The following is a 17,516-nucleotide window of genomic DNA, read 5'->3' on the forward strand; positions in this document are numbered from 1 at the left end:
ACATCTTTAAAGCCTTACCTGACCAACAGAGACCCATCAGAGTGGTTCTGACCAACGGCGTCGCTGGCATTGGAAAAACCTTCTCAGTGCAGAAGTTCAGTCTGGACTGGGCAGAGGGCTTGGAGAACCAAGATGTCAGTCTGCTGGTTCTGCTTTCGTTCAGGGAGCTGAACCTGATCAGAGAGCAGCAGTACAGTCTTCTCAGGCTGCTCCATGTTTTCCATCCAACATTACAGAAGGTCACAGCAGAGCAGCTGGCTGTCTGTAAAGTTGTGTTCATCTTGGACGGCCTGGATGAAAGCAGACTTTCACTGGATTTCACCAACAGGGAGGTTGTGTCTGATGTCACACAGACGTCATCAGTCAACCTGCTGCTGACAAACCTCATCCAGGGGAACCTGCTTCCCTCGGCTCTGGTCTGGATCACTTCCAGACCTGCAGCAGCCAATCAGATCCCTCCTCCATGTGTTGACAGGGTAACAGAGGTACGAGGCTTCACTGACGCCCAGAAGGAGGAGTACTTCAGGAGGAGATCCAGTGATGAAGAGCTGTCCAGCAGAACCATCTCACACATCAAGAAGTCCAGGAGCCTCCACATCATGTGTCAAGTCCCAGTCTTCTGCTGGATCACTGCTACAGTTCTGGAGCACATGTTGACTACAGAGCAGAGAGGAGAGCTGCCCCAGACCCTGACTGACCTGTTCTCACACTTCCTGCTGGTTCAGACAAAGAGAAAGAAGCTCAAGTATGATGAGGGACATGAGACGAGTCCACAGGAGCTGATGGAGGCTGACAGGGAAGTTCTTCTGAAGCTGGGGAGGCTGGCGTTTGAACATCTGGAGAAAGGAAACATCATGTTCTACCAAGAAGACCTGGAGCAGTGTGGTCTGGATGTCACAGAGGCCTCGGTGTACTCAGGACTCTGTACTGAGATCTTCAAAAGAGAGAGTGTGATCTTCCAGAAAACAGTCTACTGCTTTGTTCATCTGAGCATTCAGGAGTTTCTGGCTGCAGTCTACATGTTCCACTGTTACACCAACAGGAACACAGAGGTCCTGGAGAACTTCCTGGGAAAACATGACGATATAACCCTGGATGTCTTCCTGAGGGCAACCATGGAGAAATCCTTCAGAAGTCAAAGTGGTCACCTGGACCTGTTTGTTCGCTTCCTTCATGGCCTCTCTCTGGAGTCCAACCAGAGACTCTTAGGAGGTCTGCTGGGTCAGACAGAGAACAGTCCAGAAACCATCCAGAGAGCCACCAACAACCTGAAGGAGATGAACAGTGATGGAATCTCTCTTGACAGAAGCATCAGTATCTTCCACTGTCTGATGGAGATGAAGGACCACTCAGTTCATCAGGAGATCCAAGAGTTCCTGAAGTCAGAGACCAGATCAGAGCAGAGACTCTCTGAGACCCACTGCTCAGCTCTGGCCTACATGCTGCAGATGTCAGAGGAAGTTCTGGATGAGTTGGACCTGAACAAGTACAACACATCAGAGGAGGGACGACGGAGACTGATCCCAGCTGTGAGGAACTGCAGGAAGGCTCGGTGAGTCCTCAGGTGATGTCACCTGAGTCAGTGTGGGCGGAGTCTGAAGATGACACCAGACCTCTGTAGCCCCCTCTCATTTCTGCTGCATAACACATCTTAATCTAACAGCTGAGGGTTGGCGGTTGAAGTGCATTGTGGGTAATGTAGGCAGCAGGTTTTTCTGAGGAAGAAGAATGTGTGAATGAAAAAAGAAGATGTCTCTGGTTCAGCTTTGTTGAAACTGTCCATTGTGACAGTGTTACAGGAGAGCAGTGATGAATCTGTGGAGGTCTGTATTCAGGACTCATGAGGTTTCTATGACAACAGTCATCCTTGTTTGACAGTGAACTATTGTTGGGGCACAGGTAGGGGCAATTTGGTTATTGGCGTATAATATTAATGATTATCAGTGATAATCACCAATATATATATATAGATGTTTACTACAAGTAGTAACCTCGGGGCACCACCCTGTCACCAGGGACCAATGACCAAATTGATGGCTCAAAATACAGTCTCAGAAGGTTGGTTGAAGGGTAAATTTGAGCACTGACTGTTGTGAATCCAGCTGTTATCACAAATCTAATCACAATAATCACAGACAACGACGAGTTAAATTATAACAGGATTTTTTTATAAGAGGAATAATTATTCAAAATAGCATTACTTAATATTAAACCGATTATAATTCAACTATAATTAAAACAAACATTGGTTACTATCTACATAAATACAGGCAAAACACGTCTGTAACAACCGTGTGTGTGTGTGTGTGTGAGTGAGAGAAAGAGAGAGAGAGAGAGAGAGAGAGAGAGAGAGAATGGTGACAAAGTCACGTGAGTTATGCGTCAGTAGGAGCCAAGATGGCGGCAGAGTGAGGTCCTCGCTAGAGCCAAGATGGCGGCTGCCTGCAGAGTGTGAATGGCGTGAACAACGAGAACAAAGGGAGGGGCCTTGAACCTTACGTGTATGACGCGACCACACTCTAGGGCCTGAATGTGAGAGAGATGTAGATGAAGTGATTGGGAGAAGAGAGGGAGAATAAAGGTGAAGAGAGGAAAGAGTCCACAAGAGATCGTCACCACAGTTAATAATCACCACAACATCACTACACAATAACAGAGCCAGAGAACCGGAGCTCGTCTGGTCGGATATTGGTCCTTTAACTAGTGATATTTGGCTTATTAAGCTGATCACAGTGAACGATCTGAAACAACAGGATATGCAGCACTTATAAGTCAATAGCACAATCCAACACGCTACACTAATTGTGTCTCTGCCAAGACATCAGCCTCTGACTGTGAGTTGCTCAGATCCTTCGGAGTTAGAACAGAAAGTCTCTGGATCTCCACAGCTTGGTCCTCGGCTGGGAGCCCGGCAGGTCATGTCTCGCTCTTCTGGTGATGACAGTGTGATGAGTTCCTCGGCGGCAGCGGGAAGATCACAGATGAGGGACAGTGAACTTTGTTTTGTCCTTAACAAAGTCGGCGCTCGTCCTCACAGGACGTGAAATCAGCTGATTGCACAGAGATCTACGTCAGATCCAAAAAGAAAAGGAAACAAACAAAGCAGTCTGTGCGCTCGGCCCGCGAGTTGAAGACTGTGACCTGGGCTTTAAGAACTTGTGGAAAAAGGTCAAATGTTTGCAGATTGCTCCCTTTCAGCAGCCGAGTCATGGAGAGAGCTGGAGTAGCTCTCTACTGTAACTGGTGCATGGGAATTAAGCGCAGGAGGAGGGTTATCACTTGAGTGACGTCACCGGGGATCCCTGCTGAGAATGCCTGGCCTCGGCCTATGCCGGTGCTGAGTTTCCCTTCAAACTCTAATTCACAGATAGGTGTGAATTGTGGGGGTGGTTTTGGCTCCGTTGCTTGCAGGGAAATGTAGTCCTCTCCTTTGTTCCTTTCAGGATGCATGGCTTGAGACTCAGGCTTTGGGAGGGACATGTAGGCCTCTCCATTGTTCTTCTCAGAACCCATGGCTTGAACACTGTGAATGCAGTGAAGCTCTAATGAGCAGATTCTAGCAGGTGTTTAGTAAAGTTTGTATAAGACCTGAATCATTGTCCAGTAATGACTGAAGTCATGATGAGCATGGAGGATGTTAGGGGACGCCTCCCCCCCCCCTTTAAATCACAGGAGACAAAAACAGTGGGCTCCAATGAAAGCTGCTTTAAAAGTGGAGCTGAACAGCAGCCACTGTGGTAACAACAAACACTGATGGGATAATGGTTCATGATCAAACAGAATGTAACAGCTGCACAAGCAGAGAAAAGTCATCACATCAGTGAAATGACTCAACTGGTCAAAGCAGACCAAGAGTGGAGATGTAAACCCCTGAGTGTATTGACCTGATCAAGGCTGAGCTTTATTGATTATTGAACTTTTCATGTTGAAGAGTGAGCTTGTGTTTTTTTCAAGTGTCATGGTGGAGCTTTAAAGTCTTTCCATAGATTGTGTTGAATGAGACAGAATGTCCCAGGTGTTTTCTCTCTTGTTGCTGTAGAGGAGAGTCGTATCAGGAAATGTTCAGCTTCAGCCAAGAACACAGGTGTGAATCTATCAGAGCAGAATGGGAGGATTCAGTCTTCTTCTACACACCAGAGCTCAGTGTCATGTTTCTGTGAGGACCTTCTGTGAAAACCAGATTACCAGACTCTTCTGCTGCTGCACAGAGCTGACACTTCCAGGTTGTAACTGTAGAGTCCACAAAGTGTTGATCACTAGTGTTTTACTGAGGACAGTTTGTTCATGGATCAACGTGGGCGCTGCCACTGATTCACCACAATGAGCCAGATGTGTTTTATGCAGTGGTGTGTGTTGACTTCTACAGAGAGGCAGCAGAGCCAAGCAATCTGGAGTCAGTTTAAAAACACTGGAGAATAAAACTGTTTTTCTGAACAAGATTCTGACTCTGGATCAAATCATATGATGGAAGCAGAAATGTAACATCATTTTCCCTCCTTCATCTGCACAACAAAGATTCCCATGAAACTCTGCAGGTCTGAGAGAGAGTGATGAGAATTATTGTTTCATGTCAAACACAATCAGATCAGATGAGCTGAGCCACAGATGTGAAGAGCAGATGTTCATCACATCATCATCTTTTCTCATCAGATGCATTTTAACTTCAGTGACTTTTATTACAAACTGTCTAACACAATTTATATTTTCACAGACTTGGTTATTGTCGGCTCTCAGAGACTCACTGTGAAGTCGTGTCCTCAGCTCTGAAGTCCAAACCCTCCCATCTGAGACACCTGGACCTGAGCTACAACTACCTGGAGGATTCAGCAGTGAAGCAGCTGTGTGCTGGACTGGAGAGTCCAAACTGTAGACTGGAAACTCTGGGGTCAGTTCACTGACTGGAGCTGTTGTAGTTTTATATTCAGTTCAAATCTGTGAAGTTCCAGTTTTTCATTGGTTGGTTCATTTTCAGGATTTCTGTGTGAGGATTTAAAAAATCAGCCAGTGAAGAGAAAGAAGGAAGATGAGACCAGGAGCAGAGTGGTGATGGGGAGGGTCAGGAGAATCCCCGGGGGCCGTTTGGGGGTCGGGGCCGGACTGATTCTTGTGTAGACTAATAATATTGTGTTATAAAAGTGGTCTACCTCGCTGCACCATCCTGCAGCCTGAACTGAGCCTTGCAGCCTCTTGTCTCTCCCAGCACGTCAGACGCTACCAAGTCTATATTTGCAGTAGGGGGGTAAATGAGCGGCCCCTCCTCAGGTGGCCTTGAACTGTGATTGGTCAGCTGCTGACCAATAAGAGCTGTGAAGTGGGGCTGGTACAGAGTCATCAGAGACGTGTTGGTGTTATCAGGGAACGTGTGTGTTCACTGTTCACATTGGTTTGAAGCAGCAGCAGAAAGAGAAGGAGAAAGGTGGAGCAGAGAAGAATGAAGAAGAACAAATACTGGAGGAGGAAGCAGAGAAATGTTCCACAATCACAGAGAGATTCAACATCCAGTAAAGAGCCGGCAGCTGAAATGCTAAGCAGGGGCGTTGTAGCTAGCTGCTAGCTCAGCTCATATTAAATGTGGCTAGTATAGCTAGCTGCTAGTTGTTGGGCAGCAGCCCTGTGCTTGTGTTAGCTGCTGTTTGACTTTGTGTGTTATTAACAGCTGGGACTGGTGATCTCCAGGTAAAATGAAGGGTCCCACTCGGCCCCTGGATGAGAGCAGTCACAGTGTTTGTGATTCAGAGCAGCAGAGAATTGACAGAGTTTGATGTTAAAATCAGAAAGTTGATGAGAATCAAACTGCAACAGTCTCACAGATCTTCTGCTGCTGCTGCTGATCTGAACACCAGCAAAGCTGCAGCTCTCTGCAACCAACAAATATTGCAGCTGTTGTTGTGTGTTGATGTCAGCACTGCAGCATCATGGGAAGCCACAGACCTTCAGACTGCAACACAAACCAGATCAAAGCAGGGCCAGTGGCTGAGGCGGGAAAGTGGAGACAAGAGGAAACTCAGCTGGGACATGGAGGTAGGAAGGATTAGATTGATGCTGGGAGCAATTTAGCAGATCAGTGTGGTCCCTGTTACCTGAACTGAGCTGCTCTCACTTCTGTTCTCTTCAAGTCCACGTTGTGCTTCTCTGAACCTGTGCACTGAGAACTCAAAGCGCTCCAGGTGTCCTTCATGTCATATCTAGTTGATTGTGTGTGAACACAACAAAAGGTCAGACTTGATCTTGAAGAATGGAGCTTCTTCTAATCACATGAACAACACAAGTGGTCATGTGACTGTGGTTCAGGAGCAGTTACCAGAGCAGACTGACACTGACACTCAGAGAAACTCTGTTCATCAACTATCAGACCTAAACCGTGGACGTTGTGCTGAGCTGAAGGGTTGTAGGACTGTGAGCACAGGTTTGATCTCTGCTCTGTGACCTTCATTAACCCCGTCCTCACTCAGTCTGCTCCTCACTGGGGGGTTGATGTGAAAATCAGATGAATTCTACTTCCTCATTCAGTGAAGATCAGCTGAATAAATCTGTGGTGTTTTCCAGCAGGAGGCTCTGAACGTTACCTGAAGGTGAACTGGTTGTTGCTGCAGGTCACAGAATCTGACGGCTCACAGAATGGGCTGTAACACCGGTGGTAGACTGAGGTCGAGCACTCGTCCTCCTCAAGTTCTCAACAGTGACACAAGTTCTTCTTTAAAGATGTGGACACAGAGAAATCTTTTCCCTCCTCCTGTAAATGTGACATTGTGCAGTTGTTTGGTGACTTTGGAACATTGAAGCTGCTCCACCATGTTTGTTCTGAACAGTGTGACTGAGTTCTCACTGTTTGTTCACGTCCTCAGTGTTTTGTTTCTGTGCTGATGTCTGTAGTGTCAGAGAGGGAACAGACTAAACAGACGTGAATCCTCTGATTCTCCTCTGATTACAGACTGAACTGAGGTCAGCAGCAGCTGATCAACCTGTGTTCACATCAACAGCTGTATGAATGTTGTGCTGACATTTGGATGATGTGTGTATAAGGCTGACATGATGAAGATCCACAATAACAGAAGGACAAAGTCACTCTACTCAATTTAGACAAACACCATTGATCAGGACAAATCTGATTGATTATCAATCATTGATCTCCATCTTTGATTCTTTATACAGACTGTGGTTCTGCGGTTTGTCAGAGATCAGCTGTTCTTCTCTGGTCTCAGCTCTGAAGTCCAACCCCTCCCATCTGAGAGAACTGGACCTGAGCTACAACCAGGACCTGCAGGATCCAGGAGTGAAGGGTCTGTGTGGTTTTCTGCAGAGTCCAGACTGTAGACTGGAGACTCTGAGGTCAGACTCCATGTTTTCTTTCTGTGCTGAGATGAATGTGATGTGAAAGTTGTGTTGACACTGAGCTGCAGACATGAGGCTGATATTATACTGATCCACACTGAGGATCTTCATGGTAAAGTCTGTTTTCTTCTTCTCTGCTTTTAGTCCAGTGACTGTTTCTCTTCAACTTTCACCTCATGACTTTTTAAAACACCAACAGAAACACATTGAATCTGTCAGACAATAACTGATCTATAATCAATAGCTGATGGTCCCAACACTTTTATAAGGCTCTGTGATGTTTGTACTGACTCCAATATTCAAAGCCAAGTTGTCATAGCAACAGGTTGTTTCATCACTTTAAATCCTGTAGCTTTGACTGTGTTAAATATTTGAGCTCAGTCACCAGGTGTCTGTGTCTCTGCCGTTCCATCAACTAGTGAATTTAATATATATTTCTATACATTTGTTCTCATGTCTCCAAACTTCAGCCTGACATGTTTGTTGTCTTTGAAAACTTGAGGATCTTTAGTAGAATCTGCACAACATGAGTTTGTATAGATGGAGCCACAGGTGAAGCTGGCAGAGTTGAAGAGGTGGAGTCACTACGTCTTTATTGAAGCAGCAGCATGTTGTCATGAATATTAATGAGAGCTGTTTTTACTTTGCCTGTTTGACTCTTTGTGGTTTCAAGCGGGAACTTTGTCTCCTAAACTCACATCTTTGATTCTTTATTCAGATTGAGGAGCTGCAGTTTGTCAGAGATCAGCTGTTCTTCTCTGGTCTCAGCTCTGAAGTCCAACCCCTCCCATCTGAGAGAACTGGACCTGAGTGAAAACCCGGACCTGCAGGATCCAGGAGTGAAGGTTCTGTGTGGTTTTCTGCAGAGTCCAGACTGTAGACTGGAGACTCTGAGGTCAGTTCACTGTTGTAGATCTTATATCTTGAATCCACAGCTAATGAAGCTTCACACACAAGTTGAATCCATTGACTGTGAATGAATGAATGACATTGTAAATAGTTGTTGTCTCATGTGTCCAGTTGTTCTTCTCTCAGACTGAGAATGATTCTTCAGTTTCAGCTCATTTCACTCACTTGTCATGAATAATGTCTGTTCACTTCAGTTCAACCTTCACAGCTCACACACTCGTATTTCTCTCAGTCAGAGGACTCATGTTTTCTAAATCCACTGGAGAAAATGTCCAGTGTTAGTTGTTCAAGTCAATTCATTTTTATCACAACAACATACACAAGATCCTCACAACTAATATTTGTCCAAAGAAAGTGAAGAAACAATCTTCTTTTTTTCAGTAGATTTCAGTGAAGTGTCAGGACTAATGTCTGTTTGATCAAACTGTGTGTGTGTGTTTTCATCTGTAACACAACACACACAACTGTTGTGTTGACAATGTTGTGTTGTACTGACATGATGATGATCCACAATAACAGAAGGACAAAGTCACTCTACTCATTTCAGACAAAGATCATTGATCAGGACAAATCTGATTGATTATCAATCATTTATCTACATCTTTGATTCTTTATTCAGATTGAGGGACTGCAGGTTGTCAGAGATCAGCTGTTCTTCTCTGGTCTCAGCTCTGAAGTCCAACCCCTCCCATCTGAGAGAACTGGACCTGAGTGGAAACCAGGACCTGCAGGATCCAGGAGTGAAGGGTCTGTGTGGTTTTCTGCAGAGTCCAGACTGTAGACTGGAGACTCTGAGGTCAGACTCCATGTTTTCTTTCTGTGCTCAGATGAATGTGATGTGAAAATTGTGTTGACACTGAGCTGCAGACATGAGGCTGATATTATACTGATCCACACTGAGGATCTTCATGGTAAAGTCTGTTTTCTTCTTCTCTGCTTTTAGTCCAGTGACTGTTTCTCTTCAACTTTCACCTCATGACTTTTTAAAACACCAACAGAAACACATTGAATCTGTCAGACAATAACTGATCTATAATCAATAGCTGATGGTCCCAACACTTTTATAAGGCTCTGTGATGTTTGTACTGACTCCAATATTCAAAGCCAAGTTGTCATAGCAACAGGTTGTTTCATCACTTTAAACCCTGTAGGTTTGACTGTGTTAAATATTTGAGCTCAGTCACCAGGTGTCTGTGTCTCTGCCGTTCCATCAACTAGTGAATTTGATATATATTTCTATACATTTGTTCTCATGTCTCCAAACTTCAGCCTGACATGTTTGTTGTCTTTGAAAACTTGAGGATCTTTAGTAGAATCTGCACAACATGAATTTGTATACTGTATTTTCAGGACTATAAGGCGCACTTAAAAGCCTTCAATTTTCTCAATAAACGACAGTGCGCCTTATAATCCGGAGCGCCTTATTTATGCATTAATTCTGGTTGTGCTTACTGACCTCGAAGCGATTTTGTGTGGTACACGGCGCTCTGTCAAAATGTTTTAGTACAACTTTGGTAAACTACAAAGCCGCACCGCTTGCAGCATTACAGCTATCGTAGTCAGGAGCGTCGCGGAGTAATACATACTGTGCTTCACCATAATGTGGCAAGTGGAGGGGTGAAAAAAGGTGTACCGACAACGCCACCTGGGGAGTTTCGCCCCAGGAGATAGTTTATATGAGATGGTTATATGGTTAGATGGTTAAATTTACTATACACAGGTCTTCACAGGTCCGTATACCACGGGCAGAGACGTATTTGGAAAAGCAGAAAAATGGTTTATTTTACAACCAATTAAAATATCACTTGAACAGTACTGGCTCGTAATTACGTACTGGGGCCACAGAGCGGAATGAACAGGGCTGTGGAGGCTACGGCAGCCCAAAATCAAATCAAGGGGGAGGAATAACTAACCAAAAACACCCGTGACACTGCAAACACACACACCCGCAAGGGGTTCGTGAAGAAAATACCACCACCAGGAATTGGGTCGCCGCCTGGCCCTCCGCACCTGTCCACAAAGACAAGAAAGCAAGTTATAAAACTGGCCTCCCAGTTAATATGGCCCTTGATTGCTACCACACACACACACACACACACACACACACACACACACACACACTACTTTAAGTGATTAAAAACAACGAAACAAACCAATGGTAAATAATGTTCCTTAAACAACAAACAGTCAATAATGTTCAACAAATTAAACAAATGAATACAAAATAAATCTTTGCAAGGTTGATTAATGAACTAAACAGAATCCTTAGAGTAGCAATAGGCCCTGACACCAGCTCTGTGAAGAGCCTTAGTACGTTGCCTCCCCACAGCTCAGAAAAGCTGAGGAGTCAAAACGGCTTCAGTGAGCCAAAACAGTCAGGATGGACCAAACACAGCCAAAACAGCAGTGGGTGAACCAACGCAGCCAAAACAGTCAGGATGGACCAACGCAGCCAAAACAGTCAGAGTGAACCAACGCAGCCAAAACAGTCAGAGTGAACCAACGCAGCCAAAACAGCAGTGGGTGAACCAACCCAGCCAAAACAGTCAGAGTGAACCAACGCAGCCAAAACAGTCAGAGTGAACCAACGCAGCCGGAACAGTCAGAGTGAACCAACCCAGCCAAAACAGTCAGGGTGAACCAACGCAGCCAAAACAGTCAGGGTGAACCAACGCAGCCAAAACAGTCAGGGTGAACCAACGCAGCCAAAACAGCAGTGGGTGAACCAACGCAGCCAAAACAGTCAGAGTGAACCAACGCAGCCAAAACAGCAGTGGGTGAACCAACGCAGCCAAAACAGTCAGAGTGAACCAACGCAGCCAAAACAGCAGTGGGTGAACCAACGCAGCCGGAACAGTCAGGGTGAACCAACGCAGCCAAAACAGTCAGGGTGAACCAACGCAGCCAAAACAGTCAGGGTGAACCAACGCAGCCAAAACAGTCAGGGTGAACCAACGCAGCCAAAACAGTCAGAGTGAACCAACGCAGCCAAAACAGCAGTGGGTGAACCAACGCAGCCGGAACAGTCAGAGTGAACCAACGCAGCCAAAACAGTCAGGGTGAACCAACGCAGCCGGAACAGTCAGAGTGAACCAACCCAGCCAAAACAGTCAGGGTGAACCAACGCAGCCAAAACAGTCAGGGTGAACCAACGCAGCCAAAACAGTCAGGGTGAACCAACGCAGCCAAAACAGTCAGAGTGAACCAACGCAGCCAAAACAGCAGTGGGTGAACCAACGCAGCCAAAACAGTCAGAGTGAACCAACCCAGCCAAAACAGTCAGAGTGAACCAACCCAGCCAAAACAGTCAGAGTGAACCAACCCAGCCAAAACAGTCAGAGTGAACCAACGCAGCCAAAACAGCAGTGGGTGAACCAACGCAGCCAAAACAGTCAGAGTGAACCAACGCAGCCGGAACAGTCAGAGTGAACCAAACACAGCCAAAACAGTCAGAGTGAACCAACCCAGCCAAAACAGTCAGGGTGAACCAACGCAGCCAAAACAGTCAGAGTGAACCAACGCAGCCGGAACAGTCAGAGTGAACCAAACGCAGCCAAAACAGTCAGGGTGAACCAAACACAGCCAAAACAGTCAGAGTGAACCAACGCAGCCAAAACAGTCAGGGTGAACCAAACGCAGCCGGAACAGTCAGAGTGAACCAAACGCAGCCAAAACAGTCAGGGTGAACCAACGCAGCCAAAACAGTCAGAGTGAACCAAACGCAGCCAAAACAGTCAGAGTGAACCAAACGCAGCCAAAACAGTCAGAGTGAACCAAACGCAGCCAAAACAGTCAGAGTGAACCAAACGCAGCCAAAACAGTCAGGGTGAACCAAACGCAGCCAAAACAGCAGTGGGTCCAGGAGATGGTGGCTTTAATAGTTTCTGGGCCTCACCAGCAGGACATTACAGAGCGCCGAGAGGTCACATGGAGACCGCGCCACAACGCCGACAGGCCCCCAGCAGGGCAGCTCAGCCCCGTGACTCCAGCAGTCCGCCACACCGTGCGCCGAAGGAGAGCGCGCGTCGTTCTGGCGACACGCCAAAGACGCACTGATGCTGGGCACGCTGCACTGCGCTGAAGGGCAGAGCGTGCGTTATTATGGCAAAACGCCACACGGCTTCACCACGCCACTCCAGGCCACAGCCACCACCACGGACGAGCGGAACAGGAAGAGAGAGAGCGCGCCAGGTGTACCCAGGCCCCTATATATAAAGGTGCGCTCCCCGCCCACAAATCAGTGCCACAGGGTGACACAGCGCCCCACTGTGAGGAGGAGTAAGCCGTGCTCCGGCCACAATAATATTACAGTGTGTGTGTATAAGGACCTATCAGGAGTTATTGTGAATACGCTAACGTTTGATTTAGCGGTATCACTGTGTTTTTTTTTACGTGTTATAACTGAACAAGGTTGGGAGTTATTGTGAACGTGTTTAATAAAGTTTGACTGACTTATCTGACTGTTATAGTCCGTTGCACTTTATATATGAAAAAAGTTCAAAAATAGACCATTCATTGACAGGGCGCCTTATAATCCAGTGCGCCCTACAGTACAAATACGGTAGATGGAGCCACAGGTGGAGCTGGCAGAGTTGAAGAGGTGGAGTCACTACGTCTTTATTGAAGCAGCAGCATGTTGTCATGAATATTAATGAGAGCTGTTTTTACTTTGTCTGTTTGACTCTTTGTGGTTTCAATCTTTGATTCTTTGATTCTTTATTCAGGTTGAGGAGCTGCAGTTTGTCAGAGATCAGCTGTTCTTCTCTGGTCTCAGTTCTGAAGTCCAACCCCTCCCATCTGAGAGAACTGGACCTGAGTGAAAACCCGGACCTACAGGATCCAGGAGTGAAGGGTCTGTGTGGTTTTCTGCAGAGTCCAGACTGTAGACTGGAGACTCTGAGGTCAGTTCACTGTTGTAGATCTTATATCTTGAATCCACAGCTAATGAAGCTTCACACACAAGTTGAATCCATTGACTGTGAATGAATGAATGACATTGTAAATAGCTGTTGTCTCATGTTTCCAGTTGTTCTTCTCTCAGACTGAGAATGATTCTTCAGTTTCAGCTCATTTCACTCACTTGTCATGAATAATGTCTGTTCACTTCAGTTCAACCTTCACAGCTCACACACTCGTATTTCTCTCAGTCAGAGGACTCATGTTTTCTAAATCCACTGGAGAAAATGTCCAGTGTTAGTTGTTCAAGTCAATTCATTTTTATCACAACAACATACACAAGATCCTCACAACTAATATTTGTCCAAAGAAAGTGAAGAAACAATCTTCTTTTTTTCAGTAGATTTCAGTGAAGTGTCAGGACTAATGTCTGTTTGATCAAACTGTGTGTGTGTGTTTTCATCTGTAACACAACACACACAACTGTTGTGTTGACAATGTTGTGTTGTACTGACATGATGAAGATCCACAATAACAGAAGGACAAAGTCACTCTACTCATTTTAGACAAAGATCATTGATCAGGACAAATCTGATTGATTATCAATCATTGATCTACATCTTTGATTCTTTATTCAGATTGAGGAACTGCAGTTTGTCAGAGATCAGCTGTTCTTCTCTGGTCTCAGCTCTGAAGTCCAACCCCTCCCATCTGAGAGAACTGGACCTGAGTGAAAACCTGAACCTGCAGGATCCAGGAGTGAAGGGTCTGTGTGGTTTTCTGCAGAGTCCAGACTGTAGACTGGAGACTCTGAGGTCAGTTCACTGTTGTAGATCTTATATCTTGAATCCACAGCTAATGAAGCTTCACACACAAGTTGAATCCATTGAATGTGAATGAATGAATGACATTGTAAATAGTTGTTGTCTCATGTTTCCAGTTGAAGCAGCAGCATGTTGTCATGAATATTAATGAGAGCTGTTTTTACTTTGTCTGTTTGACTCTTTGTGGTTTCAAGCAGGAACTTTGTCTCCTAAACTCACATCTTTGATTCTTTATTCAGATTGTGGGGCTGCAGTTTGTCAGAGATCAGCTGTTCTTCTCTGGGCTCAGCTCTGAAGTCCAACCCCTCCCATCTGAGAGAACTGGATCTGAGAGACAACAACCTGCAGGATTCAGACCTGAAGGATCTCCGTGGTCTCGTGGAGAGTCCAGACTGTAGACTGGAGACTCTGAGGTCAGTAGAGGGGCGGAGTCAGTCCATGCTGCTCTCAGCAGTATTGTACTAAACACAGTTAGTATCAGAGCAAAGATCCAGTGTTTCCTGTGAACCTCCAACCTCCTCAGTGGCTGCTTTCCTCAGTGAAGCTGTGAGAGGAGAACGGGGACAGGCTTCAGGATTGGACAGATAGACAGAGAGAGAGACAACAGTCAGCCAATCAGAGTAGTCAGAAGCTTGTTGTGATCATGACTCTGAGTTGGTGTGAAGACGACTGTTGTTGTTGTGTTGATGTGTACAGGAAATAAAGCTGATTCCAGCTGACAGCCTCACAGATGGACAGAGACAGTGTCCTCATTCATCAAACTGTCCAATCTGATCTGAGACTGTTTGTTCTCTGGTTTCAACACTAAACAGCTGATCAGTTTCATCTGTGTCACAGCTCTGAGATCAGTGTGATGGAGCCTGACAGTCCCTGGCTCTTAGTGACAGCCTCCATGTTCAGTCAGGTGATGTTTCAGAAGCAGCTCACATGTTGATCAACACACAGAGACTCTGTGTTTAAAGTGACATCAGCTGACAGGTAACAGGAGTGAACCCATCACTGACCTGTTGCTGACTCAGCACTTTGTTTCCACTGTGGACTGAGTGAAATGTGCAGAGTGAACAGACTTGATGCTGAATGTCTCTGCAGGTCTGTGAGCTTCCAGCTCAGTGTGTTCACTCCAACACGTTAACTTGAGAGCTGAGAGGAAGCAGCTGCTGCACATCTGGTCTGAACAGGACTGAAGTCCCTGCTGCATCACTGACTGATGAAGTGAGTCTCTGTAAACACTGATTCATCTCCTCTGCTTTCTTCTTCTCTACACAGATGGGAGTCACTCTACAGGTAAGAGTAGAGAGGAGAGCTTGATCCAGCAGTGACTGACAGAGGAATCAGAAGAAGTGGACATGACTCTCAGTGCTGCAGTCTGAACTGATCTGAGAACAGCTCCACTGTCACACACAGAGTCTAGTCCACCATCATCCCTGTGTGTTCCTCTGGATCTGACAGAGCATCATCAGTGTCTCTGGACTTAAAGCTCATCAAGTTCAGCTCTGAACAGTTTCCTTGTTGAGCTTCACAAAGAGGGAATTTCACAGTAAAATGACTTGAACTCTGAAGATTAGTTTGACTCAGACGTTGAAGCTTCATGTTCTTCAGCTGAACTTTACCAGATATTATTGTACAGGAGGAACATGTTGTTTTTATCCTCCATCTTATTGATGTATTCAATAATACTTCATAGAAGATATATTAAATGATCATATTCATAATGTTGTATATGCTAAATATTTGTAACCAACCCCTGCAGTGAATAGAAACCAACAAAGATTTTTACTCTAGTAGAAGTTCAAATGTTTTAAGATAAAAGTAAAAAGTAAGTTAAAGTTAAAATCTACTCATTATGTTACTGTTACATTTTCATAGCATTGTATTTTATTGCACATTTACTGCTTCTCTTAAGCCTGTTGAGATATGAGGTTTTTAGCCATATCTCCCAGCCTTTTTATATGAGCATGTCTATATATCTTAATGATAAGTCAACAAGTATCATTGGTTTAATTCATCATTAATTAACAGCACTTTAAATCCTTCTGTATGGTAAATAATGTTTTTATATTTACTTCCTGTTTTTTATAGCCTTATATTTGACTGGTGTTTAGTTCTGCTGTTTGTAGCAGAATAATAATTCAATGTAAATTCAAATGTAGTTTAAATTTTCACCGACACAGTGAGGGGGGCAGTAGAGTTTCAGGAGCCAGAACAACCTCCACCAATCAGAGGTTTAGTTCAGCCTGAGAGGTAAAACCCAGGGCTGGTGAGAGCATCATCATCTTCATCAGCTCCTCTCTTCTCTCATTGGCCGTCATTCACAGCTGATCCACAGAAATACTCTGGGCTTTGTTTACTAGAGGTTTTAATGTTGGCATTTCACTGTTTTTACATCGAGAGACTGTTGATGTGAAGTGCAGCATTATCAATGACCATAATTAGCAAATCATTTGAACACATTTCCTCCATCCACTACTGACTTATTCAATGACCTCGTTGCTTCCAATGATAATTTAAGATTCTCTTTCGACTCAGTTTCTCCTGATCAACAAACACCACAAATCAAATCACCATGGAAAAAGAAACTGTTGAAAAGCTGAGAGAGGACAGAGGAAAAGCAAATCACATGTTCACTTGTATGTTTTTAAACATAGGGTTTTAATTAACAGTTACGTCGTCAGGAAAGAGAGACGATTAATTCAGAAAACCAAAATAACCACAGTTTTCTTTTCTACAGTTGATCATCTTTTAAATCCACCACCTGCTCTCAGTCTAACTCAACTTTCAACTGAGAAAATCTCAGCACAGTTTTAAAAGAAAACATTTCTGTAAGAGCCAGCATAGCAAATATTAACACACAAACTGTCATGGGCTCCCAGCTATGATGTCAACCAATCTTACTCTCTCCTAAGGAACAACAAGACGAATAAAGTCCTCTGAACTCAGGAAACATTTAACCAATAACATTTTAGAAAAGTTCCAATTGGGTTATTCAGCAACCCACAGCACAGAGAGTGCTGTAATCAAAGTGGTAAATGAGAAATGAGCCGGTCTCTGACTGTGTTTTAGTCTGATTTATTCTTATTTAATGAAACAGCCATAGGAATGGTGAATATCCTCAGGGGACCCACAGTACTGAATATGGTGTTCCTCAAGGAACCATTCAAGGTCCAATCCTGTTATCACTATATTTGCTCCCACTGGGAAACAGTATCAACCATCACCATATTGGGTGCCATCTGTACGCTGATGATACACAATTGTACATCTCTGTTTCCCCAAATGACTCCATTGCACTGCTCTCTCTCATCACCTGTCTCACTAACATTAACACATGGATGTGTAAAAACATTTTAAAAGCAGCAAGAGAAAATCTACACTTTGTGTTTGGTCTCAGCAAACAAATGAAAACACTAATCACATATTTGGGATCACTTTAGCCTCAGATCTTTAGAGGAAGAAATAAGAAATGTTTCCAAAGTCACTCAGAATCCTCACTCACACTTTTATCACTACCTGTTTAGACTGTTGTGATTCTCTGTACCTTTCAGAAACGAGTGTAAA

General features: G+C 44.7%; 2 protein-coding genes across 5 annotated transcripts in view; one reads left to right on the top strand and one right to left on the bottom strand.

Moving 5' to 3' along the window:
- The window catches only part of LOC139611995 (protein NLRC3-like), a 418,379-nt gene that overhangs the window by 310,648 nt on the left and 90,215 nt on the right, over positions 1-17,516 (bottom strand). The gene's annotated exons all lie outside the window — the stretch shown is intronic.
- LOC139611997 (NACHT, LRR and PYD domains-containing protein 12-like) overlaps positions 1-17,516 on the top strand; it is a 201,306-nt gene that overhangs the window by 125,635 nt on the left and 58,155 nt on the right. The window contains exons 9-15 of one of the 3 annotated variants that reach the window (XM_071467105.1): positions 7,153-7,329; positions 8,051-8,227; positions 8,861-9,037; positions 12,966-13,142; positions 13,776-13,952; positions 14,201-14,374; positions 15,228-16,872. The exons of 1 other annotated variant lie outside the window; for it this stretch is intronic. In XM_071467105.1, coding sequence (XP_071323206.1) covers positions 7,153-7,329; positions 8,051-8,227; positions 8,861-9,037; positions 12,966-13,142; positions 13,776-13,952; positions 14,201-14,374; positions 15,228-15,249 — 1,081 coding nt within the window. In that variant the 3' untranslated portion in view covers positions 15,250-16,872. Of the gene's footprint in view, positions 1-7,152; positions 7,330-8,050; positions 8,228-8,860; positions 9,038-12,965; positions 13,143-13,775; positions 13,953-14,200; positions 14,375-15,227; positions 16,873-17,516 lie in introns of those variants that run through there. One more of the 3 variants, XM_071467106.1, reaches the window with a different exon arrangement.

The sequence above is a fragment of the Trachinotus anak genome, unplaced genomic scaffold (assembly GCF_046630095.1).
Source record: "Trachinotus anak isolate AG129_WGS33_773 ecotype Australia unplaced genomic scaffold, CSIRO_AGI_Tana_v1 ptg000029l, whole genome shotgun sequence".
Taxonomy (NCBI): domain Eukaryota; kingdom Metazoa; phylum Chordata; class Actinopteri; order Carangiformes; family Carangidae; genus Trachinotus; species Trachinotus anak.